Source organism: Carassius auratus, chromosome 15, assembly GCF_003368295.1.
Source record: "Carassius auratus strain Wakin chromosome 15, ASM336829v1, whole genome shotgun sequence".
Taxonomy (NCBI): domain Eukaryota; kingdom Metazoa; phylum Chordata; class Actinopteri; order Cypriniformes; family Cyprinidae; genus Carassius; species Carassius auratus.
In genome coordinates this window covers 5,801,725-5,827,085 of record NC_039257.1, presented here as the reverse complement: position 1 = coordinate 5,827,085, position 25,361 = coordinate 5,801,725, and the positions used below count along the sequence as shown (strand labels likewise).

General features: G+C 37.4%; 1 protein-coding gene across 2 annotated transcripts in view; it reads left to right on the top strand.

The window, feature by feature from the left end:
• The window catches only part of LOC113114831 (membrane-associated phosphatidylinositol transfer protein 3-like), a 73,774-nt gene that overhangs the window by 29,285 nt on the left and 19,128 nt on the right, over positions 1 to 25,361 (top strand). The window contains exons 4-8 of one of the 2 annotated variants that reach the window (XM_026281885.1): positions 12,028 to 12,098; positions 12,188 to 12,408; positions 20,266 to 20,455; positions 22,292 to 22,399; positions 23,408 to 23,580. In XM_026281885.1, coding sequence (XP_026137670.1) covers positions 12,028 to 12,098; positions 12,188 to 12,408; positions 20,266 to 20,455; positions 22,292 to 22,399; positions 23,408 to 23,580 — 763 coding nt within the window. Of the gene's footprint in view, positions 1 to 12,027; positions 12,099 to 12,187; positions 12,409 to 20,265; positions 20,456 to 22,291; positions 22,400 to 23,401; positions 23,581 to 25,361 lie in introns of both variants that reach the window. The other variant, XM_026281884.1, reaches the window with a different exon arrangement.

The following is a 25,361-nucleotide window of genomic DNA, read 5'->3' as shown; positions in this document are numbered from 1 at the left end:
GAATACCGACTGGCTTTTTATCAGTCAAACAAGCTCTTTGTGACCTGCTGTACTTGACTGACTTCTAAACTGTTTTTCTGTGGGGTTTTTTTTGTGGGGTTTTTTTTTTTTTTGAGGGATTGCTTTTATTCCAACTGTTCCTCTTGAGGTGAAAACAGTAGGTGCTTCTCAAAAATTTGACTTATTATTCATGCTACCATTTTTACCTTTCATAGCAAGATGATAATGATTCTATAAATCAATTTAATGGGAACTCATTAGGACCTTTAAAGCAGACACTCCAGTTAATTGCAGTTCCTCGCAGGTAGAAATCTCATCAATCTATGATCTAAAGGATCTGAAATGCCTTCCCTGAGGACTACCTGATTGACGAGCTAAATGACGGACTGATTGTTTAAGGAATCATATGCGTAACTGACAGCTGGAGCCACACCAGACAGATTAGGGATTTGGAGACTTTTATGAGACTCTATGTAAATCTATAAACTTACACCTTGGGAGCCAGTTACATCCCCATGCAGCAGCTCTGGGCTGAGGTTTTGTTTTTGCTCATTTGCTATTTCTAGTAATTACTTTTCAATCATTGGCATTGCCTAATCATCTTGATTGCATGTGTATTAGCGGGGTGAGGGCAGTGATTGTTTATGTGAGCAGATGGAAGTTGGAGTCGAGGAGTAAGGGGGCCTGTTGGCAGAGCTTGGGTTTGAAGACCGAAACAGCCTGATGAATCCTCAGAGAAAAAACACCAGACAGAAGCCAGCAACCTCCTCTATCTGGGTTGCCCTCTATACCTTCCTTTTCTGTCCACTGATTGAATTCAATCAGTGTGAGTATGATGAACTCCAGTAGGTTAGTACTTGAGATTTAAAGCTGGAGCTCTGTTTTGAAGTGATTTCTTAATTTATGCATTTTCCCATGCTTTTGAATCTCTAAGTACATACAGTGCATCTGTGCTGCCTCTGAATCAGCAACTTAGATGTGCTTACTACAGTGGTTCTTAAGCAGGGGGTTACTTCCACTTAAAAATATTTAAAATATGATAAAACAGCATTAAATTAAGTGAAATCACCTTAAAATCAAGACATTGCTTATTCACCACTTTAACTTCTTGAAAAACAAACAAACAAAAAAAGCTAGTTTCACTTTAAAAGTGGAAAATGCTAATAATATTTTTTGGGTAGAATCAAAGAAGATATGTCCTTTTTTTTTTTTTGAATCATTAGGCACATTTCCGTTACAGATTTGCACAAACATTTGGCAATATTTTAAAAATGTTGATAAAAAAGTATTGCGAAATGACAGCACTTCAGTTAACCAATGTTATGCGACTAAAACAAATCTTTTGCCTCTCACGATAAGTCATGGCAATGGATTTTGGTGGGATTTTTTTTTTTTTTGACGGATTTTGGAGAGCCGCTTCAAAACGTGCGTGGCATTGGCTGGCATAAACACAAGCATTGACTAGAGTGGCCGTAATCAGCTTCAGTGGCCCAATCAGAGCCACACTGTGCCGCAGACGTGTGCAGTGTAAAGCATTAATGGTAGGGAATGCCCCTTATACTGGAGAGCGGCCACATATGAAGTGTTTCTTGGAGGTTATAGTACATTGAAGAATGATCATATGACTTTTTACATATTTTACATACAAATACGAAAAAAAATGTTTCAATTGCAGTTTTGTGAATTATTATTTCTTTTTCGCATTGCCTGAAAATGGAAATGGAAACGCGCCTATTGTAGTAGTAAAATTAGAACGTTTTCATTGGTATTTCTAAATCATTTTTTTTTTTTGTTCAGTTTTTAGTATTTGTATTTAGTATTTAGCTGTGGCCAGTTGTGCAGCTCTTCAACATCAACCGCAATAATATAAAACAGTCATGAACCCACTTGGCCACAGATAAAACAATGTAATAAAATCTTGCTCTTGTGCTAAATATTGATCTGAACTTTGCTGACTTTTGATTCTGCCAGCATCTCAGTGTCCAGAGTGTTTGCCTGGCAGAAATATATTGAATATTTCAATTCCTCTCACCATAACATTTTACTCAAGTTTTCAAATGTTAATGACCTAGTCAATTACGTTGTGACAAAAACAAACTCTCTGCAGTCCAGTTTCTGATAAGACCTCAAGCTTTAGCTGAATAAATTAGAACAAATTACTAATTAATGCAGAAAATAAGAGCCCTAGTCTCTGTTGACTGATTGAATCACACACGTTATCTTCTCCGCTTATCTGAGGGACCACGGCTGACAGGCTCACGTCGCTTCTAGTTCCTCACAGACATGGCTTTTCCGTGCCTCGCCCAAAGCCAGACACTCGAACACACCTCATCTGTATTCTCCCCCACGCAAGCTCCTGCCAAGTCGTATTTTTAACATATGCCTCTTGTAGGCACAATCTCCCTCACACGCTAATTCCCATTTAATTACTTTTCTTTCCTTTTCTTTCTCCATTTAACCACAGAATGCCACAAGCAGGGAAAACTGAAGACACACAAAGCTAGGAACAATATGATGACTCCACAGAGAGAACGATAGATAGAAAAGGAAGGGAAAGGACCATAATTAGGTGTTGATGCAGCGTATTCGCACAGGAGGAGGTCTGAGCTCATGATTGCTGTATTAACTTGTATATATCTGCCAGGACACTGATACCAGTCTGTGACAGAGTCTGCTGTTCTGAGAACCATGTGTTTGGGGTCCAATAATAACAGTTGCCAAGCGCTAAAGCAAAGTAAAATTGGCTTTCGCAAGTATATAAAACATTATACTCGCCAGTTGGCCAACAACATTGCATGGTTTAAGATGAATAGTAAGAATTATGACCTGGCCCTTCATGATTTTGGTTATTTATGCTATTCAGATCTACCAAGAAATAAAAAAATATATAATAATAATAATTTTGTTTTCATTAGATAATTTCCCATCTTAAGTTTATGTCTCGCATTTCCTCTTTACCCAGAACTCACATTTTCACATACTTAATATTTTATAATACTTAAAAAATATATCAAGGTGCCTTTAATTTTATTGTATTGTATTTCATTTAATTTGTTTTATTAATAAAACCTACAGTAATTCTATTTTAGGTTAAAAACCTTCAGTAACACCATCCTTACACTGGACGATAGGTGGTAAAACTAATTCACTCCTATTATAATCAACAAAATTGTCTCCACATTAATGTGCTCAATAGATAACAGAATAGACTATAGATTTGACAGATTTTTAAATCACACTATGACTGCACCTCAATATGAATGTTACATCAGAATCTCTAGTGGCTGACACATTTCTGTCCTGCAATGGCAGATGTATGCTGTTGATGCATCTAGCCAGAATAAATGAGCTTGTTCAGTGTTAACACTACACAACTGTTGTGATGTGCCTATGTGTGTGTGTGTGTGTGTGTGTGTTTGAGAGAGCGAGAGAGATAGAGACAGAGTTTGTGTTTTGCCTTTACTGTATATTCTCTTATTTGAGAGGGTGAGTGCTTGGGTCAGATTGCTGAATGTATTTCCACTGAACATATTGCTGTCCATGTCAAATTTGACGAGAAGCTGGAATCTGTTATTTTTAACTTTCTGCACCTGGGATTTTGTACAGCCTGGTGTGTTCCCTGGCAAGCAGATGGTCAAAAATGTCTGCTCTGCTCTTCCTGAAATCGCCCACTTTTCCCATGTGGCAGTGACACCAAACTCATTGTGATGTGTCTCACAGTAATGCATTGCAAGTGACAGCCTGTAACTGTTCCACAAATGTTCTGAAGCAATCCATTCAAATACCGCTTGGAACACCGTACATCTCTGATTTGGGGTCTTTTTGTATGTTTATGTCAAAGTCCAACATAATACTCATAATATTTTTATTTATATTTTTTTTAATAAAAAATGAATAAATAAATAAAATAATGATAAATTAACATTGGTATTGTAGTTTTTTTTTTAAATAACATAATATAAAATCAAAACCTTAGTATTTTCAGTATTTCTAATATATCTGCTAGAATTATGAAAAAGGTTCTTGTTTCCAGGCTTGTTCCAGATTTAACAGAAACTGGGAGTATTGGTCTATTCATCCTTATTAATTGTGATTCCAGATGTGTAAAGAATAAAAAGGTTTTATTTTTGTGTTTATTTATTTTTTTCACTAAAAACAATATAGTTCAAAACCAAAAAAATAGAAAAATATTATTACACTTTTCATGGTTTGGTTTTGTAGCATTTAAGTTAGTTATATTATTTTCATATATTATAATAATCTATTTAGTTAATTCTTTTTAAAGGGGTGGTTGATTGATAACATTAGTTAGTGTGTAATGTTGCTGTTTGAGTATGAACAATATCTGCAAAGTTGCAGCGCTGAAAGTTCAATGTAAGCAAAGATATCGTCTTTTAAAATTCTGGCAGTTTAACGCCTACAAAATGGTTTGTATGGGACTACAACGAGTTACTTCCTGTGTTAGTTGCATCACAAACCCAGATTAACCCCGCCCCTGGGAACACACAATAAAGGGGGCAAGGCCATGTTCTGCTGCTTTAGAGAAGAGGAACCGAAAACTAGGAGTGCATGTAAAAATCTATTCATATATGAATTGCGATTCTGTCTTCAAGTGATTCTTATTGATACACAAGTTTCAAAATCATATGTTCTTAAGCAGCGGTTTTTAATTCTGTTCCTCGTGTCGCCCTGCTTTGCACACGCTGTGCACCCCCCCCCCCTCTCCTTCTCTCTCTGTCAGATGATCAGCTCATTGCATACACTCATTTTCTCATAGCTATAAGATGTTAAATAAATATATGCGCGTGCTGTTGTCTTAATGTATTACAGTTTTAATCAGGATAAAACCGTATATTAAAACCTAACCAAAGCAGTAACATTTACAAATAACATCGTAACTAAAAGTATGAGACAACAACAAACAAAAAGCATACCATTAACCCTTAGGGGACTAAGCCCTTTTTGGTCCGTTTTCTCTATTTTTACATTTCGGCTTATAAACCATATGTAATGAGGATGGACCACCATGTATTTGGTATCAATGGATTCAGAAGACCCTAAGCTACCATAAGCATGCATGCAATATGTCTATAAAGGAAGTATGAGTGAAAAATTGTACAATAAACTAGAGAATTTCAAAGACGAAAATTAGATTTTGTCATTTATTACTGAAAATCCTACCTCACACAACAATAGTTAAAAGTTTTTGACCCAAAAATATATTTTTCAAACTCTTTGCTTGACAGAAATGGGTTAATGTTCAATCAAATGTGTAAAGATCAATTAAATAATTAACTTTATTTACAAACAGTCCTAGGCGTTTTTTTTATTTTTGGGGCTAAGCCCTTTTTGGTCTGTTTTCTCTATTTTTATATTTGGGCTTATAAATCATATGTAAAGGAGATGAAACACCCTGTGTTTGGTATCTATGGATTCAGAAGACCCTAAGCTACCATAAGCATGCATGCAATATGTTTATATAAAGGAAATATGAGTGAAAAATTTTACAATAAACTAGAGAATTTCAAAAACGAAAATTAGATTTTTGTCATTTATTACTGAAAAACACACAATATAGAACAGTTTTTGAACAAAGAAAATATATTTTTTCAAACTCTTTGCTTGACAGAAATGTGTTATTGTTTAATCAAATGTGTAAAGAACAATTAAATAATTAACTTTTTTTAAAAACAGTCCTAGGCATGCCAGTGAGCAAAGCAAGGCCTCTCCAGGCCTTTCCAGTAATTGTTCCAGAGCTTGTTCTGCCGTAAATCTTTTACTGCTTGCCATTTTGATAAAACAATTCTGTAATAATGCTGTATCTCTCTCGAATTTATCTCTTTGTGCTCGCTAACACTCCGATCACTTTCTGCTTTCTCCACGTGATGCTGATTCTCCGATCGCTCGAATTTAGCTCTTTGTGCTCGCTAATACTCCGATCGCTCTCTGTAACACTCCGATCGCGTTCTGCTTTCTCCACCCTGATGCTGATTCTCTGAACGCTTATTGATTACATGTCTTTTACTTTAGTCCAGCCAGCTTTTACAAGGCTACAGCAGAGCTACAGAGTCCTCTGAATCGCTAGAAGACATAACCTTCCTCTGATTGGGTTAGAAAAAGACTCCTCCCAGCGGCAATTTTTCCATTGGCTGTTGCGTGTTGAATCTGCCTAGCACAATCGTTTTCATTGGCCTGTTTACGCAGTGGTATTGCGCAATAAGGGAAGTGTTTAATATTAAAACTGGACACCGCTGTTTTCAGCGGAATCTGAGGAAGACGGCAAAAAAACCCGCATCTCTCTAGCATTAATAGTTTTTGAGATAACTACACATTTGTAAAAGTATGCCATTTTGGGCGGTACCGCCTAATCCGTCCCCAGAGGGTTAAGAGCTGTGCTTGCACAGGTTCTGCGCAATAATCTTCACTAATATTCTCTGCGTCTCAATCGGGCTCAAACTGATAAGCAATTTAGATGATGCCAATGTTTACAACCATAGCACATGCTGCTAAGGTGAGGGGCGGGACATTCAGACAAGCACTGCCGGTTTAGCCAATCACAGCACACTGGACGAGCTAACCAATCGCATATTTCTGAGGGAGTGGTTTAAAAAAAACAGGAACTCATTGAATAATTCAAATGTGGAATAAAGGAATACATTTTTTTTTTAAATCAAGCATTAACACGTTAGACGGCACCCCATAAACACAATCAAGCCTAGGGAATAAAAACAGTCAACCAAGTCATCTTGTTGCCCATTTGAAAATTTGCTGAGGCCCCCTAGTGGGCCCCAGCCCCCGGTAGAGAACCACCAGTATAGTGTGAATTGCAAAATTTGTGCTAAAATCTGCAAAAAAAAAGAAAACAATAAGTATTAAATAGCTTTATGATTTAAGCACTAAATCATTATGGCCTTGAATTTTTTTTTTTTTTTTTTTTTTTTTTTGCATCTCATCTGCAGAAGTCAGCTTTTCTTGGAATTTACAGTTGCTGCTTAATAAACTCATTGGTCAAACTAGTTACATTCTGTGTCCATTTTTGCATTTTTGGTTCTCTATATGATCCTTGCAACAATTCATCTATATGATTTCTAGCTCTCTTCAGTTGAGTTGTACTCTTCACTTCTCTGTCCAATCTCTTCATGAGCTCATCCAATCGCCTGTGGCTGCTGTCAGACCAGGTGTATTTTTGGCAACACTTTCATGTTTACTTCCACTTTATGCATATCTGCATTCTGAACAGCCTCCTCTCTCTATCGCTTTCAATCTCAATCTATTTCACTCTTTTTTTTCTCTCTCTGTTTGTCACTCTGTTCTCTTGTTGCTCTCTCATTCTCTCTCTCTCTTTCCTTGATCTCTTTCTCCTTATTTCTCTCTCTCAGTCTTGTAGGGCTGGTTCAAATACCATTTTTTGATCTTCGAAGCTTCGATAGTTATCAACACCGAATATTCAAAGCTTCGGAGGGAGAGCGCTTCTGAACTGTCGCATTTTGGTGCAATAAGGATACGAGACACTTTCAGATTTAATCAACTTTTAATAAACTACAGAACCGCGTGAGGCAGAAGCGGCACGCCTCACGCTGGCAGGGCTTATAGGATCGGAGAACGGACACTGAACTAGTGATACAAAACACACATCCAGGCTTGTTCAGAGCAATACTTTTAATATAAACAAATTATTATTAGGCTGTGCTACTTTACGTTTTTTTTTTATGGCTGCCGTACTCACAATTATTTTCCAAGCAAATTAAGTTCACGTTTTTATCATGTGTAAAATTGTGAATAAAATCAGCTAATTTTTTACACCAACAATATGCTACAGGCGTACTACTTGCAAAACTCTGTTTTCAAACTGGATGTGCTGTTGTGGTAGGCCAGTTTCAAATCTCACATCTGACACTGCCTTTGTCTTGTCCTCACGCAATTTAAAGTGCTCCCAGCTGAGATAATTTTCGTCTTGAATCATGACGTTCTCTCATGGGCAATACATAAGCTACTTTTCCACTATCGAGCCAAATATTTTTCTTTGCTTAACCGTTCTATTCCTTGCCAATCCAGGCCAGTCAGCACGGATATGGTTTCATTGTTAAGTCAAACTGGTAGCCAGGCAACAGACTGGCGATGTCACGCACACGCAGTCTAACAGCACGGCTAAGCACGGTTGTCTAACGGGATGCACTGAATGTTCGGCAACTGAAATTATTCGGCCGAAAATAGCAAAATAAATTATTTCTGAATAAGTGAAAAGACTAAAGATATTGTACTGAACAATGACGTGACGCGATCAAATTGAGGGGCGTGCTAATGCAGCAAACATATCTGTAGTGTGGAAGAATTTAAAACTGTCTGAGAATGATGCAAAAATCATTGCAAGCAACAACAGCGAGAGACTGCTTAGCACTGCATCTGCATCTCATGTCTCTGATGAGAAGTGAAAGGGGTGGTTGTTGCTGGTTACTATATGATGATATGATGGCCTTAAACAATTAGTAAATAAACTGTGGAATCAATGTTTTGTTTTCTAAAACAAGCACAAATTGTGCAAGCTTGATAGCCTGGGTTCAAAATCCAAAGCAAGACAAAAAATCTGCGCTGAAACAATGTTACTCTGTATTCAGGCTTCTGACCAGTGTTTCATTTCATTTGTCTTTGGCTTCGGCCAAGAATTTTCAGTTTTGGTGCATTTGTGTTTGGAAAGTTTGCGGATTTAATTGAAAAATATTGTAGATGTTTTTGTTGGTGAACACAAGGTAGCACTGCTGTATATTTTTGTAAAATACTTTTGTAAATATCATTTATTTAATTGATCATTTATGGGGCAAGTCATGGCCTAGTGGTTAGAGAGTATAACTTCTAACCCTAAGGTTGTGGGTTCAAATCTTGGGCTGGCAATACCACGACTGAGGTGCCCTTGAGCAAGGCACCGAACCCCCAACTGCTCTCCGGGCGCCGCAGCATAAATGGCTGCCCACTGCTACGGGTGTGTGTTAGTGCTGGACGATATGGTCATTTTTCAAATCGTCATATCGTCAGCCCATGAGATCGACGATACATGATATTATCGTGCATGGGTGGAGCAAGAGAGAGACTCTTTGTTCTTGTCATAGCATAACTATTTAATGTTTTAAACCACTCAGGTGTGCGCCCCATGTTGAGCTAAACGCACCGCCACAGAAACAAGAATGAGATGCATTCTAACACAACTGTGGCATTAAATTCGGCTCGTTTAGAATATTGCACATATATAGGCCGTTCAGATTACTTTTTAAAGTGCAATGAAATACCTTATATCTGCAGATGATTTACATCTGTTTGTGGATGGAATCTTATTCAACCGGGCTCAATCCTCTTTTGCCCACGTGCTCGCGTGTGTGTGTGTGAAATGCGTTGCTGAAGTGAAATAGCTGGTCAGGTTAATAGGCGAATTATAATAGGCCGCCTAATAAAAATATACATTAAGAGTAGAATGAGCCTAATATCGTCTTGACTATCGCAGATATCTCTGACTATCGTCGATACACGATTCTTACAAATGTTTACAAATGTGGGCATACAGCTTACAGATTTGTTCAGGTTTGCCTGGGAAAAATCCATCTTTTGTTAAACTGCATGATTTTGTCCTCAAAAGGAGGAACAGGCTCAGTCACTGAAGGAGCAGTTCTACTCATTGGTTGATTTGTATTTTTATTTTTACTTAGTTTGGCTCCTCTGAAAGAAGAGAGTTGTTGGTTAGATGTTACGTATTGCTTGGAGTGGTCAAATCTTTGTCCATCTCCTTTCTTTCTCTGTCACATTCTTCACTGCCCTCTGTGGTTGTCTCTCTTTCTCTCTCTCTCTCTCTAATTGCTCTATCTTTCTTCCTGTCCCTTGAATCTGTATTTCTCTACAGGATGCTATAAATCTGCAGGGGTAGTGCTGGATGACTGGGCTGCTGTGGGAAATAGAGGACACGAGCTAAAGCAAGAGAGGCAGGCAACTTCAGAGCAGAGTGAATAAGAACAAACTGTCCCCATTGCATTAATAGAGAAGTGACATTCTGGACCAGAGGGTGTGAGGAATGGGAGGGGAATCAATAATCTTGTCTATAATTTTGCTCGGGACCCACCTGGTCTCAAAACAATGTAATGGTTTTGTTGTTATTGCTTTGCTTTGCCATCGCTTTCTTACCTTTTGAGACCAATTGAGGCTAAACTGTGGGCGTTCTCAGCATTCCCTGTTCTGCCACTCTAGAAAAGCATTAAACTCCTGTTTTGGAATTTCATTAACACGTAAAGTTCACCATCTATCCATCATTCTGTCAGTCTGTCTGTTAATCCATCTATGATTCTGTTGTTTCTTCTATCATTCTATTTGTCTGCCTTTGTCTGTTTGATTGTCTATCTTTTTTTTGTGTCTGTCTATCTATCTATCTATCTATCTATCTATCTATCTATCTATCTATCTATCTATCTATCTATCTATCTATCTATCTATCTTCAATTCAATTCAATTCAATTCAATTCAATTCGCTTTATCGGCATGACCAAAGAGAACGTACAACAGTGTAAGTTGGAAGAATATAGCAATTGAAATAACATTTGAACAAGTAATTTTATTGTAATTTTATTACATTTTATTACTTTAATTATCCATATATGTGGCTCATTATGTAAGCTGAATTGGTTTGTGGCTTGCAGCATCTGGAGAGGCAGTCAGACAGGTGGTAGTAGTAAGAAAGTGGCAGTGAGCCTGATAATGCTTTGGCTGATTGGCAGTGTGTATACAGTGTTAAGCACAGGACAGAGCAGAGCTCAGTGCCCCGGCTGTTTTCCTCGTGGTGCGGCTGTGAATGAAAGCCTGCAGCTGGAATGAGCACAGACTCTCACTACTGGGTGTTTTTTTTTTTTTTTTTTTTTTTTTCAGTCAGTACAGCTTTTCAATGAACGCAATTGCTCCTTGGAGACCCAGTGATTTAGAAGTGAATGAATATGCCATTAAGAGAACTAGTCTGGTCTATCATCAGCTTAGTCTGTTTGAAGTCATTGTAGCTTGGGGTTGTTATGACATCATTCCGGTGGTTCACATATGTGCCGGTTCCCAGGCTTGTCTCCGAAAGGATTGATTATGAATCAATGCTGAGTTTGTTTGTACAAACTCTTAACATGCTCTGTTTACGAATGGCGTTTTGTCATTACAGAATGATGGGATTGAAAAAACACCTGGAATTTGACAATATGTTGAATTAATAATGTGGAAAAGAAAACAAGAAAATCAACCATTGTTATTCATAAGTTTGCAGTTGTCAAATAGAAGAGATGCAGTTTATACAGTATGTGTCATATTACCATGAACAACCACTTCAGAGATAAAAATTTAATAAAAATGTTCACCTTGTGGATTGTGAGTTTCCAGCATTTACCTCCTAAAAGCAGATAGACTGATAAAAGGTATTGAGAAGGCATGGACATGAGCTCCATGCTGACTGAATGACTGGAGGCCAGCCAGAACAGGAGCGCTAGATCATGAGTGTGAGAATGAGCTGGCAGAACAGAGCGGGAAGCTACAAATAGAAAAAAAATAGAGCGCGGAATGGTGAAGGTGAGGTGTAATGACATTGGCTGAAGGCCAGCGGTCTTATTTGGAGATTCAGAGACACCAAAAGGCTTTTTGTTGGTTCTGTTCAATTCCTCTTGTGTGCAATTTGTTACTTGGTTTTGTTATTTTTGTATGACACCAGCCGACATCAAAATGAAGGGCTTTGTCTGATACAAATCCCAAGCTCTGTCTGTTTCCTATTGACGTGTTTTGAAATATGATGGTACCAGTATGTGGCTTTGATAATAACATTACATTTTCTGTGTCATCTCATGAAGAAAATAAATGGAAGGTAAAATCATTAATGAAAGGGGGATGAGTGGGCTTTGCAGGATCAATAATCATTTGTGGTTCTGTTTGCTGTGCATCTGTGCAAAGTAGCTATAATCACCTTCTCTCTCTCTTTTTATATAAATCCCATCTATCCATCTCATTTTCTGACCTTAATGGGCTCAGAGAATCTCTACCGTGTAAGGAGGTCAAAATGTGTCCCACAGACTAGCATTGACGGTCTAGAGGAAGCTGAGGTAAGATGATCTTTTTGAATATTCAGTGTGCTACTGCTTCCTTTTCTATGGTATTGTGCCGTGACCTTTCCATGTACCTTGTTCACTAGAACAAATGTCAAACGCATGTGCTGGTGTTGGTGGTTCACGGGGGAAACATACTGGACCTAGCGGGCGGAGAGCCAGGCGCCAAGAATGCAGATGTAAACACCCTGTCCTCAGTGCTGGAAAAAGTGTCTCAAGCTCATTTCCAAGCTGCAGCTCAGCATTTCGTCATCAAGCTGGTGCCATGCCCTGCCGTATGCGCTGAGGCCTTCTGCCTTGTGTCAAAGTAAGTAGCTATTACTGAAAGCCTTTTTAATGACCATGTTTTTTTGGAAATGGGCCATGGTATTCTTTGAAGTTAATACCATGCATGCTAGCACCTGATATCATTACTGTTTCCTTCCAGCAGTACTATGGCTGAATATCCTAGAATGGAATATGTTGCGCCATTGTGCATATACACTTTGAAAGAGATGCCACATAATTAGAGGCTTTGCTCTGATGTCATTGGAAAACCCTCAGGTGAAACTGGCTGAAAGCATGAAACTCGTTTTTATGGGGAAATGCTGACAGATTCAGTCACTGGGCAGTCTTGGGAGTTGGTTTTATGAGCTAGCTGAGCAACTCCATTACAACTAAAGAACATTTGAAAAACATTTTACAAATTTATGTCCTCAAATAAGAGCCCATTGGGCCCCTGGTGCACTGCTGTTCAAAAGTTTTGGGTCAGAAGATAAAATAATGTTTTCGAAAGAAGTCTCTTATGCTCACCAGGACTGTATTTTTATGATCAGAAATACAGTATGCAGTGTGTGAAATATTATTTAATGATGGTATTTATTATTTGAATATATTTTAAAATGTAATTTATTCCTGTGATGGCAAAGTTGAATTTTCAGCAGCCGTAACTCCAGTCTGATTTGCTTTTAAAGAAACATGTCTGATTATCAGTGTTGACAACAGTTGTGCTGCTTAGAACATTTGTGAACACTGTTTTTCAGGATTCTTTGATTAATAGAAAGTTAAAAAGTACAGCTTTTTTGGAAATATAAATCTTTTTTAACATTGTACGTTGACATAAAATACACGGTGTACATGCACACTTTGACATTTGATCCATTTTTTTTAATCCTTGTTGAATAAATGTTTGTTTTCTGCAAGAAATTAATACTAACCAAATAAAAGCTCTTTACAGACCCTACTCTTTTTAATCGTGCATTTTCACATGGAAAAGTCCAGAAGGGATCATTTTTTTTATGTTGCAGCCCTCATTTTTACAATAGAACTTCTGTATTAAAGTTGTGAGAATCCAGTGACTATAACAATTTAGAATTATTTACAGAACAAAAAGCAAAAAAGTTGAATGTAACAACATTTACAAATTTGTGTTCCCAATAAACCCACATTTGCCTTCTACTACAGAAGGCAATGAGCAGTCTATTAATTGCATTGCCTTTCACACAGCATCTCTTCATCTCATGCAGGTAGAAAAGAGTGCAGATAAGATTCAAAGCCTAAGCTTAGCGTGATGAGAGAGACATTAATGAATTTAGTCATCCCTCTATGCTGCTTTTCGTTTATAAGGGATGAAATGAATAAGCAGTAAGACGACAGCCCCAAGTAAGCATGTAACTCTAATGCTTTCTGTGAGAATCAGCCTTTATAATGAACAGACTCCCTTTAAGCTGTGAAACCGGATCCATTGCTTCAAGAGCTCAGTGGCTCTGGGTTCTTCCGAGGGATTTTTTTTCTATAGATCTTTTTTTGTGTCTTTTGTCATCACCTGGGTGAAGCAATGAAGATTGAGGAGCTCCATAGTGTCAGAAAGGGTCTTTGATCACATGATCACAATCTCTGCCCAATCCCATGGCGCACACAGTAAAAAAAAATGTCAGTCATTGGGGTACCACAGAGATTAACTTGGTAAACCCTGTTCATGAGTGACATACAAACTGCATTTCCTCTTTTGCTTTGGTTTTATGGTTCAGTGGATGTAGCTGCAGTGAGTATTATACTGACCTGAGCAAAGGACAAAGATGCAGAAACCATGAGTCGTTTTATGTCTATCTGTCTGCGTTTATCCAGTACTGAGAGAGGGGGATATAATAAAAGTGATATAATAAAGAACAACAGCCTACTGGGAGAGGCCGAGTAACTGTTGCAGGTCATAATCGTGCTCCCTGGATACCGAATACACACAAACACACACCCTTACAATCACACAATGGGGTTTTCTTTCATCAACAAGACTTCCTTTTGCTTCCCACAGGATTAATGAAGGCATAGGCGGTCAGTTTACTTGTTACTTAGACCAGGATCAGCAAGAGAGACTTTGATCTTCTGCTGAGATCTAGCAACGTTTTAAACCGGACTAAACAATTGGGTGTATCTACAAAACCTGTCCAAGTCACATTTCACTCCAAAATCAAAACATCAAATTAAAAGGATGTTTTCTTGAAGTAAATATTGAAGTAATATATTTAAGCAATTATATTAATTTTTCATTTTTCATCCTTCCTACAGCCAGCTTTGTGACTGCTCACGTTTTTCTTTTATCATAGCCTTTTTTAGTCATTTTAATTTCAGTTGCTGCTGCCTTAATTATGATTTTATTTAAATGAAAAGTGTTTTACTGTCTCAGTTTTCTTTATTCATTGATGTTGAGGTGAAATGTGACCTGGACATGTTTTTGTGAGAATCACCCAGTTAATGTTCACTGCTCTCTCCCTCTTGACAGACATTTCAGATGTAGACAGCTCACTGCTGTGTTTAGAGACCCTTTTATAGTGCACACATCATCTTTCAGTATAGCTGCCATGCATGTATGTTCTCATGTCCTCAGTTTAAGAGCTTTGGGAATTGTCTTTGAGACCTGTGTGCCGTCCTGTCAAGCCATCACTGCTGATAATGAGTTTCCTCTTTTAATGAGATGTGCTTACAGATGTGGCTTTACAGTGTGTGTATGAAGCAGCGACTCACACACACACACACACACACATGACACTCGCACATGCATTAGTGTATGTGGAGAGGAAGCACACAAAAGAAAACGAGGGGCGGAATGTTATGGAGCTTTGTGTTTGCCACCTCCAAACAGCATTTCCAATTAGCGACTCTGGCAAAAAAGCTTCCACATTGATTTTCTCTCACCAAAGCACGGTGTGCAAGTCAATTCAGTACGTGATTCCTGTAGTAAAACAATTTGGGGCTCTGTCACAGCTTAGATGGGAAGAAGGTGCACACTGATTTGTCTCTCGAGGACAGTACCACCTGTGAGCTTTGGTGGTGTAAGTTTGCTTACTCTTGTGCTTTGGACCTAGACAACCTGTAACTCCTCATTAGTCTTTGGCCTGAATCTTTGACATTTGACATTTTACTAGTCTGATGACCATTTATGCTACTTTAGTTTGTAGCATAATATATATATTAATATAATATATATATATATATATATATATATATATATATATATATATATATATATATATATATATATATATATATATATTGCATATAGAGTTAAGAAACAGTTAGTTTTGGTTTTCCCGTCAGTTTGAAATTTGTTCAAAGATACGGATACATATTTATTCAGGCAAAAGTAAGTCATTGTATCATTCCCTTAACTGACTGATTGGTCATGAATAAGTTCATAAACCATTCCCTCAATGGTAACACTAGAGTATAAGGACCAATTTTCATTATTAACATATTGGCTGTTTATTAGTCCTTTTGAAGCACAAATTCTGCATGACCATATTCTACTTCCCTAATCCTACCCAATGCCTAAATTTAAAAACTACCTTACTAACTATTAAAAAGAAGCAAATTAGGACTTTGAGGCAGAAGTCGTAGTTAATGGTTTGTTTATAGCGAGGATAGGACCTCAAAGTAAAGTGTGTCCCCCTTAACCAATTTTCGTCAAAAACACAGATTCATTCATGAACCAGTGAGTCATTGAATTATTTACTCAACTGATTTGTTCAAAAATACTGATTAATTCATGATTTAAATGAATCATTAAAATCATTACTTAACTGATTTGTTACATGATTATGATTAATTTAGGAACCAGTCAACAACAAGTGAATGTCGCCTTTTGTTTTGAGCTATTTTCATTGGTAGTGCAAAAACAGACGAAGCATATTGTGTCTAAAATGCAAGAACTCTAACTTTGTTAATATCACATATTTATAGTTATGGACTTTTGTTTATAGGATAAACAACTGGTTTATGAGATAATATATAAACATTGAAGAAATTTACGCCCGTTAACTTTATTACTAATTTAGAGCTGCTGTTATAAATTAATGGGATTGTTTGTGGCAGATGTTAGCTCCCTGACATCATGGAAAGGATGAGGAAATGTTTACTGTTTACCAATCTTAGGTTGATTGAGTGATAGAAAGGCAAAGCTTTCAGATAAATATCTTTTATCTGAGCCCCGTTGGCCCTAATGGTCGGAAGAGAGATCTCATTAATGAGTGCTAATGCATCAGAAACAGAAATGAGATTGATAATGAGACGCTCCTGCAAATTAGATCTTCAAACGGGTGACTTCCATACGTGCAGCAGTGTTTGTGAATGTTTGGTTAATTTCAGCGTGTGTTTTTCAAGAGGTTTTTTGGCAGTCTAAAGGTGTGTTATTGATCAAAACTCCTTCCTCTTGGCCTCCTCAGCTGGAGCTAGGTTATTTTGAGACCCAACAGTCATTGCCTGAGGAGCAGGCTAGCAGGGAGTATAGGGATCTTCATTTGTTCTGAGTAGGCTTGGAAGGTTTTGTCTTTGAACTGGGGTCACTTCTGCTAGTGTGAGTCATACTAACATCATTAATGAGGGTGGTAGAATCAATATGTTAGGATTAGTATGACATTAGATTGATGGATAAGTTCTTGTGTTATTTATTTGCACTTGATATTCATAAGAGAGAATTAAGACTGTGGTGTTACATGCACTACTTTCCAAAAGCAATATTTTTAAATATTACAGCTTGTAATGTTTTCTATTTAAATTTATTTACATGTATACCTGTGATGAGTTTTCACCAGCCATTACTTCAGTCTTCAGTATTACATGAACTTTCGGAAATCATTCTAAGATTCTGGTTTATTGCTTAAGAAACATTTATTATTATTATCAGTGTTGAAAGTTTAATATTTTTATGGAAATGTTGATACTTTTTTCAGGTATATTGATTAATGAATAGAAAATTCAAAAAGAATTCAAAAAGTACAAAAAGAAAAACATTTATTTGAAGTAGAAGTATTATGTAACATTTTAAAATGTCTTTACTGTCACCTTTGTTAGTGTTTGCTAGTACTAACCTAATATTTTCTTGTACAAGAGCTTAGTATTCACAGCTTAAGGGAGGGAAACTAGATGAACATCTGATCAAATTTTTATGGCAAACAAGAAAGTTCAGTGTTCATTCTCTTTCTACTTGTCTCCGAATTTCCTTGCAGCTTCCTCACTAGCTTTTTTTCTGGTGAGATTTCTTCTCTACTCCCCTCAGGTAAAGAGTGCAGGCAAGTCAAAGATAAAGACATTTTTTGACAGACAACGGTTCTTAAGATGCCGTTTCTACTAAGGACATGAATAACACATCAAATCATGCTGCTTGTTGAGAAGAGGTGTGCTATTACTATTCTGTGACTTTGAATTTTCACCTAGCGAAGAAAGGCACAGACTTACCTTCTAACTGAAGTAACCACGTGGCAACCACACAGAACGCTAAATCAGTGCTAGCATCCACCTAGAACAGCCTAGCAACAATGTTGGCATGTTAAAACTGTTCAGAAAATTGCATAGCAACCACCCAACACAGAAAATATTTAAAAAAAAAATACTGCTTTGGATGTTAGCCTTGTCTAGACCTAATGGTTTCTTTCTGGCAAACGTTTTATAGATTACGTCTCTTTTTGTAACTTAATTACTGATTATCATTGTTATTTTTCTTACTATAGCCATTTGATTTCACAAAAGGACAGCCATTTCTAACAGTCAGCGAGGCTACACTTAAGAGATATGAGAACTAAAAAGTCTCAGAAGAGACTGTCATTACTCAAAAAAAAAGACAGGTTGTTAGACTTCGTATTCAGCCTGCCATATTCATATTAGTTAGGTAAAACAGCACCCCAGCAACAATGCCAGCTGCTAGCATGGGCCAAACATTAATTACAGACTGTGTAAATAAATAATGAATCCGGTGAGGGGCCATACTGTGAGGTTTGGAGGTGCTCTTTGAACCCTCTCCTGCTGTGGAGCATGTTTAATAGGGCTGGCTCCTGGTCTGCGGGCTTGTTACTGTAATGGCTATGTCCTTCTCCAGCCAGGAAAGTTCATGTAAACATGACAGGAACTATTGTTCACACTGGGTCATAGCACATTAGCCTAGCCTTGTGAGGAGTCAGGGTAAAGATTAGCGGCCAGAATGCAGTTTGGAGGAAATGTATTCATGTTTTAGAGAAGAAAAATAGCAGTAGACTATTAACAAGAAGGAAAAAACTGTTTTTTGCCTTCCCGTGAGTAAGATGTTAATGGGACCTGCTTTTGTGTTGCACAGGCAATGTCAGTGAAGACTGATTACAATGAGGTTGTGGGTTGTCATTATAATTAGAGAAGTGACTTCTCTTTGACTTCCTTCACAGGCTTCCTAGAGCTACATAGTTCCCCCAGTCAAAAGGATGATAAAAGGAGCTTGACTACATTTTCAGATCTCTAGGAGACAGATCCATTTGTTACTTGCTCACTTCCACTTGGAGGCTTCTCCTTCAACAGTCATTTATCACCAGTAGCCTGTGCCACACTTCGCCAAGCAGAAGCCTATCACACCTACACTCCTGGAGATTTCATATCTGTGGCGCCATTCAGATTTGAAATGAGAATGCCTGTTAAAGTCCAAATCAAAGTTGAATTTACATTGGTTTTGTATTGAGGCAGCAAAATGGGATGTGGAATCGCAGTTGAAATTTGAATGTAAAGAAGCTGAGTTCAAATCATTTGAAATTCTAACTTCTAATTGTAACTGATGCCTTGTTTAAAAGTTCTGAAAAAATATTAACACATTGAGATTTGAATGTTTATAGTCCTCGCTGATGGATAGATGGATGGATGTAACCGACCGACAGATGGATAGACAAACTATTCATTCCCCAGAATGCCTTACCTGTGTTGTGTTTGAATGCTTTTTCCTGTCATATAAGTTTAAATTCCGGTGGGATGAGTCCATTTTGGTTCAAATTCCAGCCTATTATCAAATATTGAATTTTGCACAATTAGACCACTGAGTAATGTGTTCTCCTCAAACAGGTAAAGCTCTTGCCCCAGTCCTGGCCTGGGCTGTAAAAAGCCTGTACCCCTCCATCATCAGTACTCCCACCCCGAGCACAGCTGTCTCTCTGTCAGAGCCTTCAGGGCGCTAATCACTGTGCTTGATCGATGGCTCTGAGGTTAGCACAGCTGTTCAAGGTGACAGTGTTGGGGCAGGGCAATCTTTCAGCTTTCTCTTTATTTTATTCTGTGGACTCATGCAGTGCAGCATGATAAAGCACCTCATGCTTCTCCGCAATTCTTCTTCTCACATTGCGTCATCGTCATCTCTCTGACCTGAGCCATGCATTTAAATGATCTCTGCTGAGAACCTTTTTGCTGTGAATTGGAAAATGGTAATCGGTTTCTAGGTGGTCATTAGCTACTTCAAGCTGGTCGTAAGTTTGTCCATCAATTCTAGCTGGTCAAAGTTGGTTGTTAGCTGGTTCAAGCTGGTTATTAGTCGGTCAGAACTGGTCATCTGCTGGCCTGAGCTGGTCTTTAAATGATATGAGTTTGTCTAGCTCTTCTTGTTGGCCGAAGATGGACATTAGCTGGTTCAAGCTGGACATTAATTAGTAAAAACAGGTAATCGGCACTTCAGCAGCATTAAATGTTTTAAGCAAATCATTGGGTAAAATGAGCTAACCAGCTACCCGTTGGTTGTTCTAACTTAATGTTAAGTGTTTGGGCTAGTTTTGGAACATTGTAGCTGGTCATCCATTTAATTCATTTAATCTCTTAAAGTTCAGAAGGTAGCAAAACTAAAATGTCTTGTGTCTGTTGCTTTGGCAAAGGGTCACCAGTTTGGATACTAACATGCTCTTCACTTCCACAGTCTGAACCCTTATAGCTATGACGAGAGTTGCGTGTCCAGCAGCGTAGACCATCTACCTCTGGCTGCTTTACCACTACTCGCCATAGCTGCTCCACACTACCAAGACGCCGTCGCAACTGTGATCGCTCGGGCCAACCAGGTGTACCACGGCTTTCTGCAGTCTCCAGAAGGACAGGGGTTCACGGGGCAGGTGAGTTCAGGAGCACCCAACAATCTCAAGGTGTGCTCACATTAGCAACATTTTGATTCATGCATAAAGCTTTGCTTACACAGAAGTCCCAGTCAAACCAAGCAGCTTACTTTTGATTATCGCAGCATTAAATACTTTTTCACCCTTTATACAAAGTTGTTTGCAAATGTCAGGTTTCAGATGTAAATAAATTCTATTTATTTTCTCCATAGAGAAACTGATAACTGATCATTAAATGGGTATTTAAAGACAGGCCTGTTGTGAGCTCCAATATTAATTGATGGTATATGCTTTTGCCGAAGCCATGATTTTGCGGTAATTTAACTATTTCTTTTTTTAAGAATTATGCTTAACAGTAGAATTCCTGGTGAAAACCTACACTAGCCATAATGCTGTAAAGAAAATTCCACCAATCAGAAAGTTGAGTAAATTCCGTCAAAAAACATGGAACACCCAATCCCATGAATCACAGCAAAATAATTAATTAATCTCAAAGTCAATCTTGCTATACTCGCAACAACTGTGGAAGAATATTGGTACCACTTTACTTAAAGTCTTTATGTATAATGCATTATAAAAGGTTATTAAAAAGTGTAATGCATTACAATTATTCATGATGTGTGTTGTAATATATTATATTGTATCTTGTCATAATTTTAACCTAATTTAAAATGCATAGTGTAACAATGAATTGATAAATGTTATAATGTATTAACTGTGGTTACAATTACTTGTTAGATTATACAATGGATTATAACGTTCATTACAAGGCATAATTTATGCATTAAAACTACTTTTATAATGCATTATACATAAAGGCTTTTAAGTGTTACCAGAATCATTTTATATTTCACCATTGTTCAGTTATGTTAAATATATAATTCACAGTGTTTTTAATGGGATTTTAGTTCTCTGCCCTTATTGAAGCTGTTGGTTTGGATCATGGCTTATTGTGCTTTACCAAAGATGTTGAGAAATAAAGATGAATGGAAAATACCAACGGCATGGGAAAAGTAGGCTGGACCGTTGCCCTCTGTTGAACATATACATGACTTTCTTTTCAGAACTTTGCAGTGGAATGATAAATGTGGCTGCGAGTTTAGTTTCTGTTCTGAAAAAAACTTTTTTTTCATAACAAATGAGATTCAGCCTCACAGGCAGATGAGGGTGGTCCCAGCTCGGTATTAGGAAGGCAAACTGTTCAGAGCAACAGTGGAAAGGGTGTGTGGGTCTCTGGCAGAGAAAGTGACTCATCAGTGATGAGTCATTCAAAACAGACGAAAAGGAGGCAGTCTTTCCACTCGTCTTACTCCATAATCTCACATGATTAATCCAATAACACACTCCTGTCAATTTAGAAGGCACAATGATTTCCTGAAGTGGGGACCACAGTTTATGAGCTACGTGTCAAGTGTTGACTCTCTAGGGAGTCGGACCATTCAAATAGTGCTTAAATAACATATTAGCCTTCTGATTTGGGGATAAAATTGGGGTGCTTTTTGACAAAGCATAGCCTTGTAGTTCATTTACAGCATGCCACAGGCTTGTCAGTTGTTGACACCGATAATTAGCCCTGTGGATTTGTTTGTTAGTGGAATGTCTATACATTAATTGAGCTCACCATAGAGGTGTTCCTCAACAGTAAACAGGAAAGCATAGAGTTGCAGCTGTGTTGTTTCTGTACGTTTAATTAAATGTGTTACTGACTGTTAGGCTGCCCTGCAGATTGAGCTGTCATTATGCAATCCTGAGATTTGCCTGACGGTGTTGATTGCATGGGAAAACGCTGCACTGATTCTGGCTGAATTAGTTTGTGTGTGTGTGTGTTTTATACAGGTGTGTTTGTTGGGTGACTGTGTGGGAGGTGTGCTGTGTTTCGATGCTCTCTGTTTCAGCAACAGCCCGCAACACAGCAGCCGACATAACAGCACAGAGAGCTTAAAGGTATGTACAGAAACACTGAAACACACCTGATTAGGGATACACTGTTGACAATTAAAACAGATGCCATATATTACACACAATATATTCAAAATAAAAACTAGAATCCTTAATTTTTGTAAAGCTACAAGTCAATTTGGGTTCACAACTTTATAAAGTGCAAAATGAAAATAGATGTAAAAGGTGCATATAATGAAATTAGCGATATCAGCTGATACGGATATATTAAAAATATATTACATTTAACAGTGATATTACATTATTCATGCTTGTAATAAATGATTATGGCAAAGAAATATATGTACCAATTCACAATAAGATTTCCATTTTTTAACATAAGTTACTACATTAGTTATCAATGAAAAATACTTCTAAAGCAATAAATATACTAATACACGAGTAAAGTTAAAGTATCTTGAGCTTATGTGAACCAGAGACCTAAGTTGCATTAATTTTGTTCTTGCAACATTAGTAGCAATTTTGCACTTTGACAGTCAGCTTGACATAATGAAGGCTAACTATATAACTATATTTTATTATTGAGTGAATCGGAAATGACACTTTTAGCAATTGAAATGACTTGGAAAAAGTCTCCCAATCAACCACAATTCACCCTACTCTTTGAATTCATGTCTGCATTACAATATGTTCACAGGTTTTTAAACCCCAAATATCTTACTTATACATAACTCCATTATATTTTACTTATAACTTCTTTAGAATTCTTAATTAACAGCTATTCAGTTATTTGTAATTATCGTTTGAACCCTCTGAGACAAAGTTGGTAAAGAAACATCACTGAGAGCTCATTTAAGCCTTCTGAGCTATGAAAGAGCAACTTCTGGGCAAATTCCTTTGGGTTTTCCTATCACATTATTGTGATCTTCAGGGAGCACAGAACAGCTGTCACATCAGTCACACCATCCAGACACTGTACTTTAGTGCTCATTTATATTATTTGCACATTTATATAAACGATGACTTTGTTCAACTGGCTTTCCACAGACTCAGGATAACCCTGAGGTCAGTCCGAGTCTGAGCTCCAGCAAACGTCTTAGCAGGAGCAACATTGACTTATCTGCCCCCAGTGAGACCCGCAACAGGAAAACTCCACTCAGCCGCAAACAGAGCGACTCATATGATGGAGAGTCCTCTGGCAGCCAGCACCACCCGTTCCTCAGCAGGTACTGCATGCTTGAAAGAGCACACACCAGAATTTTAACCTGCTTCTAGAAGGGTTTCTATTACAATATTTTCTCCTTGCAGAAACAATTTCTGAAGAGTGTCAATGTTGCTCTCGTTTTTTGAGTAGACTGACATGTTATCATTGGTGTGGTAAAAAAAAAAAAAAATTGAGCAATGGCAGGGAAAATTTTCATTAGTTTTGTAATTAGTTTTAGAAAATTGGCATATTTTACTTGTTTTCGGTGCATATAAGCATTCTTGGTGATTTTTAGGATTATCTGTGCTTCTATTTAATATGCTTCTTTTTTTGTAATAAGTAATCAGAACAAGATGACCCAAATGTGTCCCTCTGGACTAGCCATCTGTATATGTGTCACATTTTTCCTTCAATCCTGTTTATCAATATTGGCTGCTTGATGGTATGTTGCGTCTGCCTGCAGTGCTATTAATAGTCACAGCTGCAGTCAGTGTGCGAATACTGTATGAGAGATTGAAGCAGAAGTTGCTCAATGCCACAGCAGCAAAAGACCAAATATCTGACCGTTCATCTTCTAAATGATCCTATTTAGGGTATTGATGTGGCTAGAGAGATTTCTCTGCAATATTGTTGCTGTGAGTCTCCAGCAAAGCTCTTTTATTAAAAAAGTTCCTGAATATTGCTGTATACAACAATAGCATTCAGTTACAGCTAGCAATTTGTCATGGTGCATAAAATTATATATTAAATAAAGTGGGGCTAAGCTGTGTCATGTCAAGGGGTAAATTGAGTCACTGGGGAATACAAAAACTGTTTCAAATATGATGTGAGCACAAATGAGAATAAATAAAATGCACTATCCCATGTTCGAAGGTCTTGAATCCCATAAGCCAGTCAGGAAAATATAATATAATCTGGATATTTGAAAGTACTGAAACGTGCTTGGAAAATCTTTATTATTTATCATTTTGAATATAAATGTATTGAGTGAAAGCATTTTTACATGTAAATTTTTACTATTAAAGTGTAATATTTGAAATTATTTAATATAAAATATAATGTATAACATTATAACTGTAATGTTTATTGTAATATACTGTAACAGTATAATGTAATACTAATTTTTAGTGTTTATTTTTACTTAGTATTTCCTAGTTGCAATGTTTGCTATCACAAAAATGCTTTTAGAAATTCAGCCTAATATTTTGTCAAAATGCATGTTTTATATATTGGTAATTCATCAACAAGCCCCCTTTTTTTGTATATTTAAATGTGTGTGCAATATATTTTCTGTTACATAAATCTTATTTTATTTGCAATATAGAAAATACATATTGTTATGCAAAATGTAAAAAATTTAAATAAACTTTTTCTTTTTCTTTTTATATACGGTAAGTAGATTTTTTCCTGTAAAAATGCTGGCTTAAGGGCACCATGATGCTGGTTTCCTATTGATGATTGATCTGGGGACCTTTTCATTACCAGCCCTTACAATGCAAGTTATCTTGTCATAGGTTTTCATATCTTGCACCTTTGTGCAGTCACTAAAGGGTCGCTGAGAGGAGTACTGGACAAAAGCACTTTTTCTCATAAAGGACTGATAGCACTGAATCTGAGGGAGTCTCATCACCTAGTTCATCCATACCCCTCAGCTCTACTACAGTACATTTCACTCCCAATCATCTGTCCCCAGGGTCCTGTAAACCCCATCCTTTTCACACTTTTCACACACAGTCTGAAGTGAGATAGCCAGGAGCTTTTCTGTCATCGCTCTTAGCATGATGGTAATAATGATAAACTGTG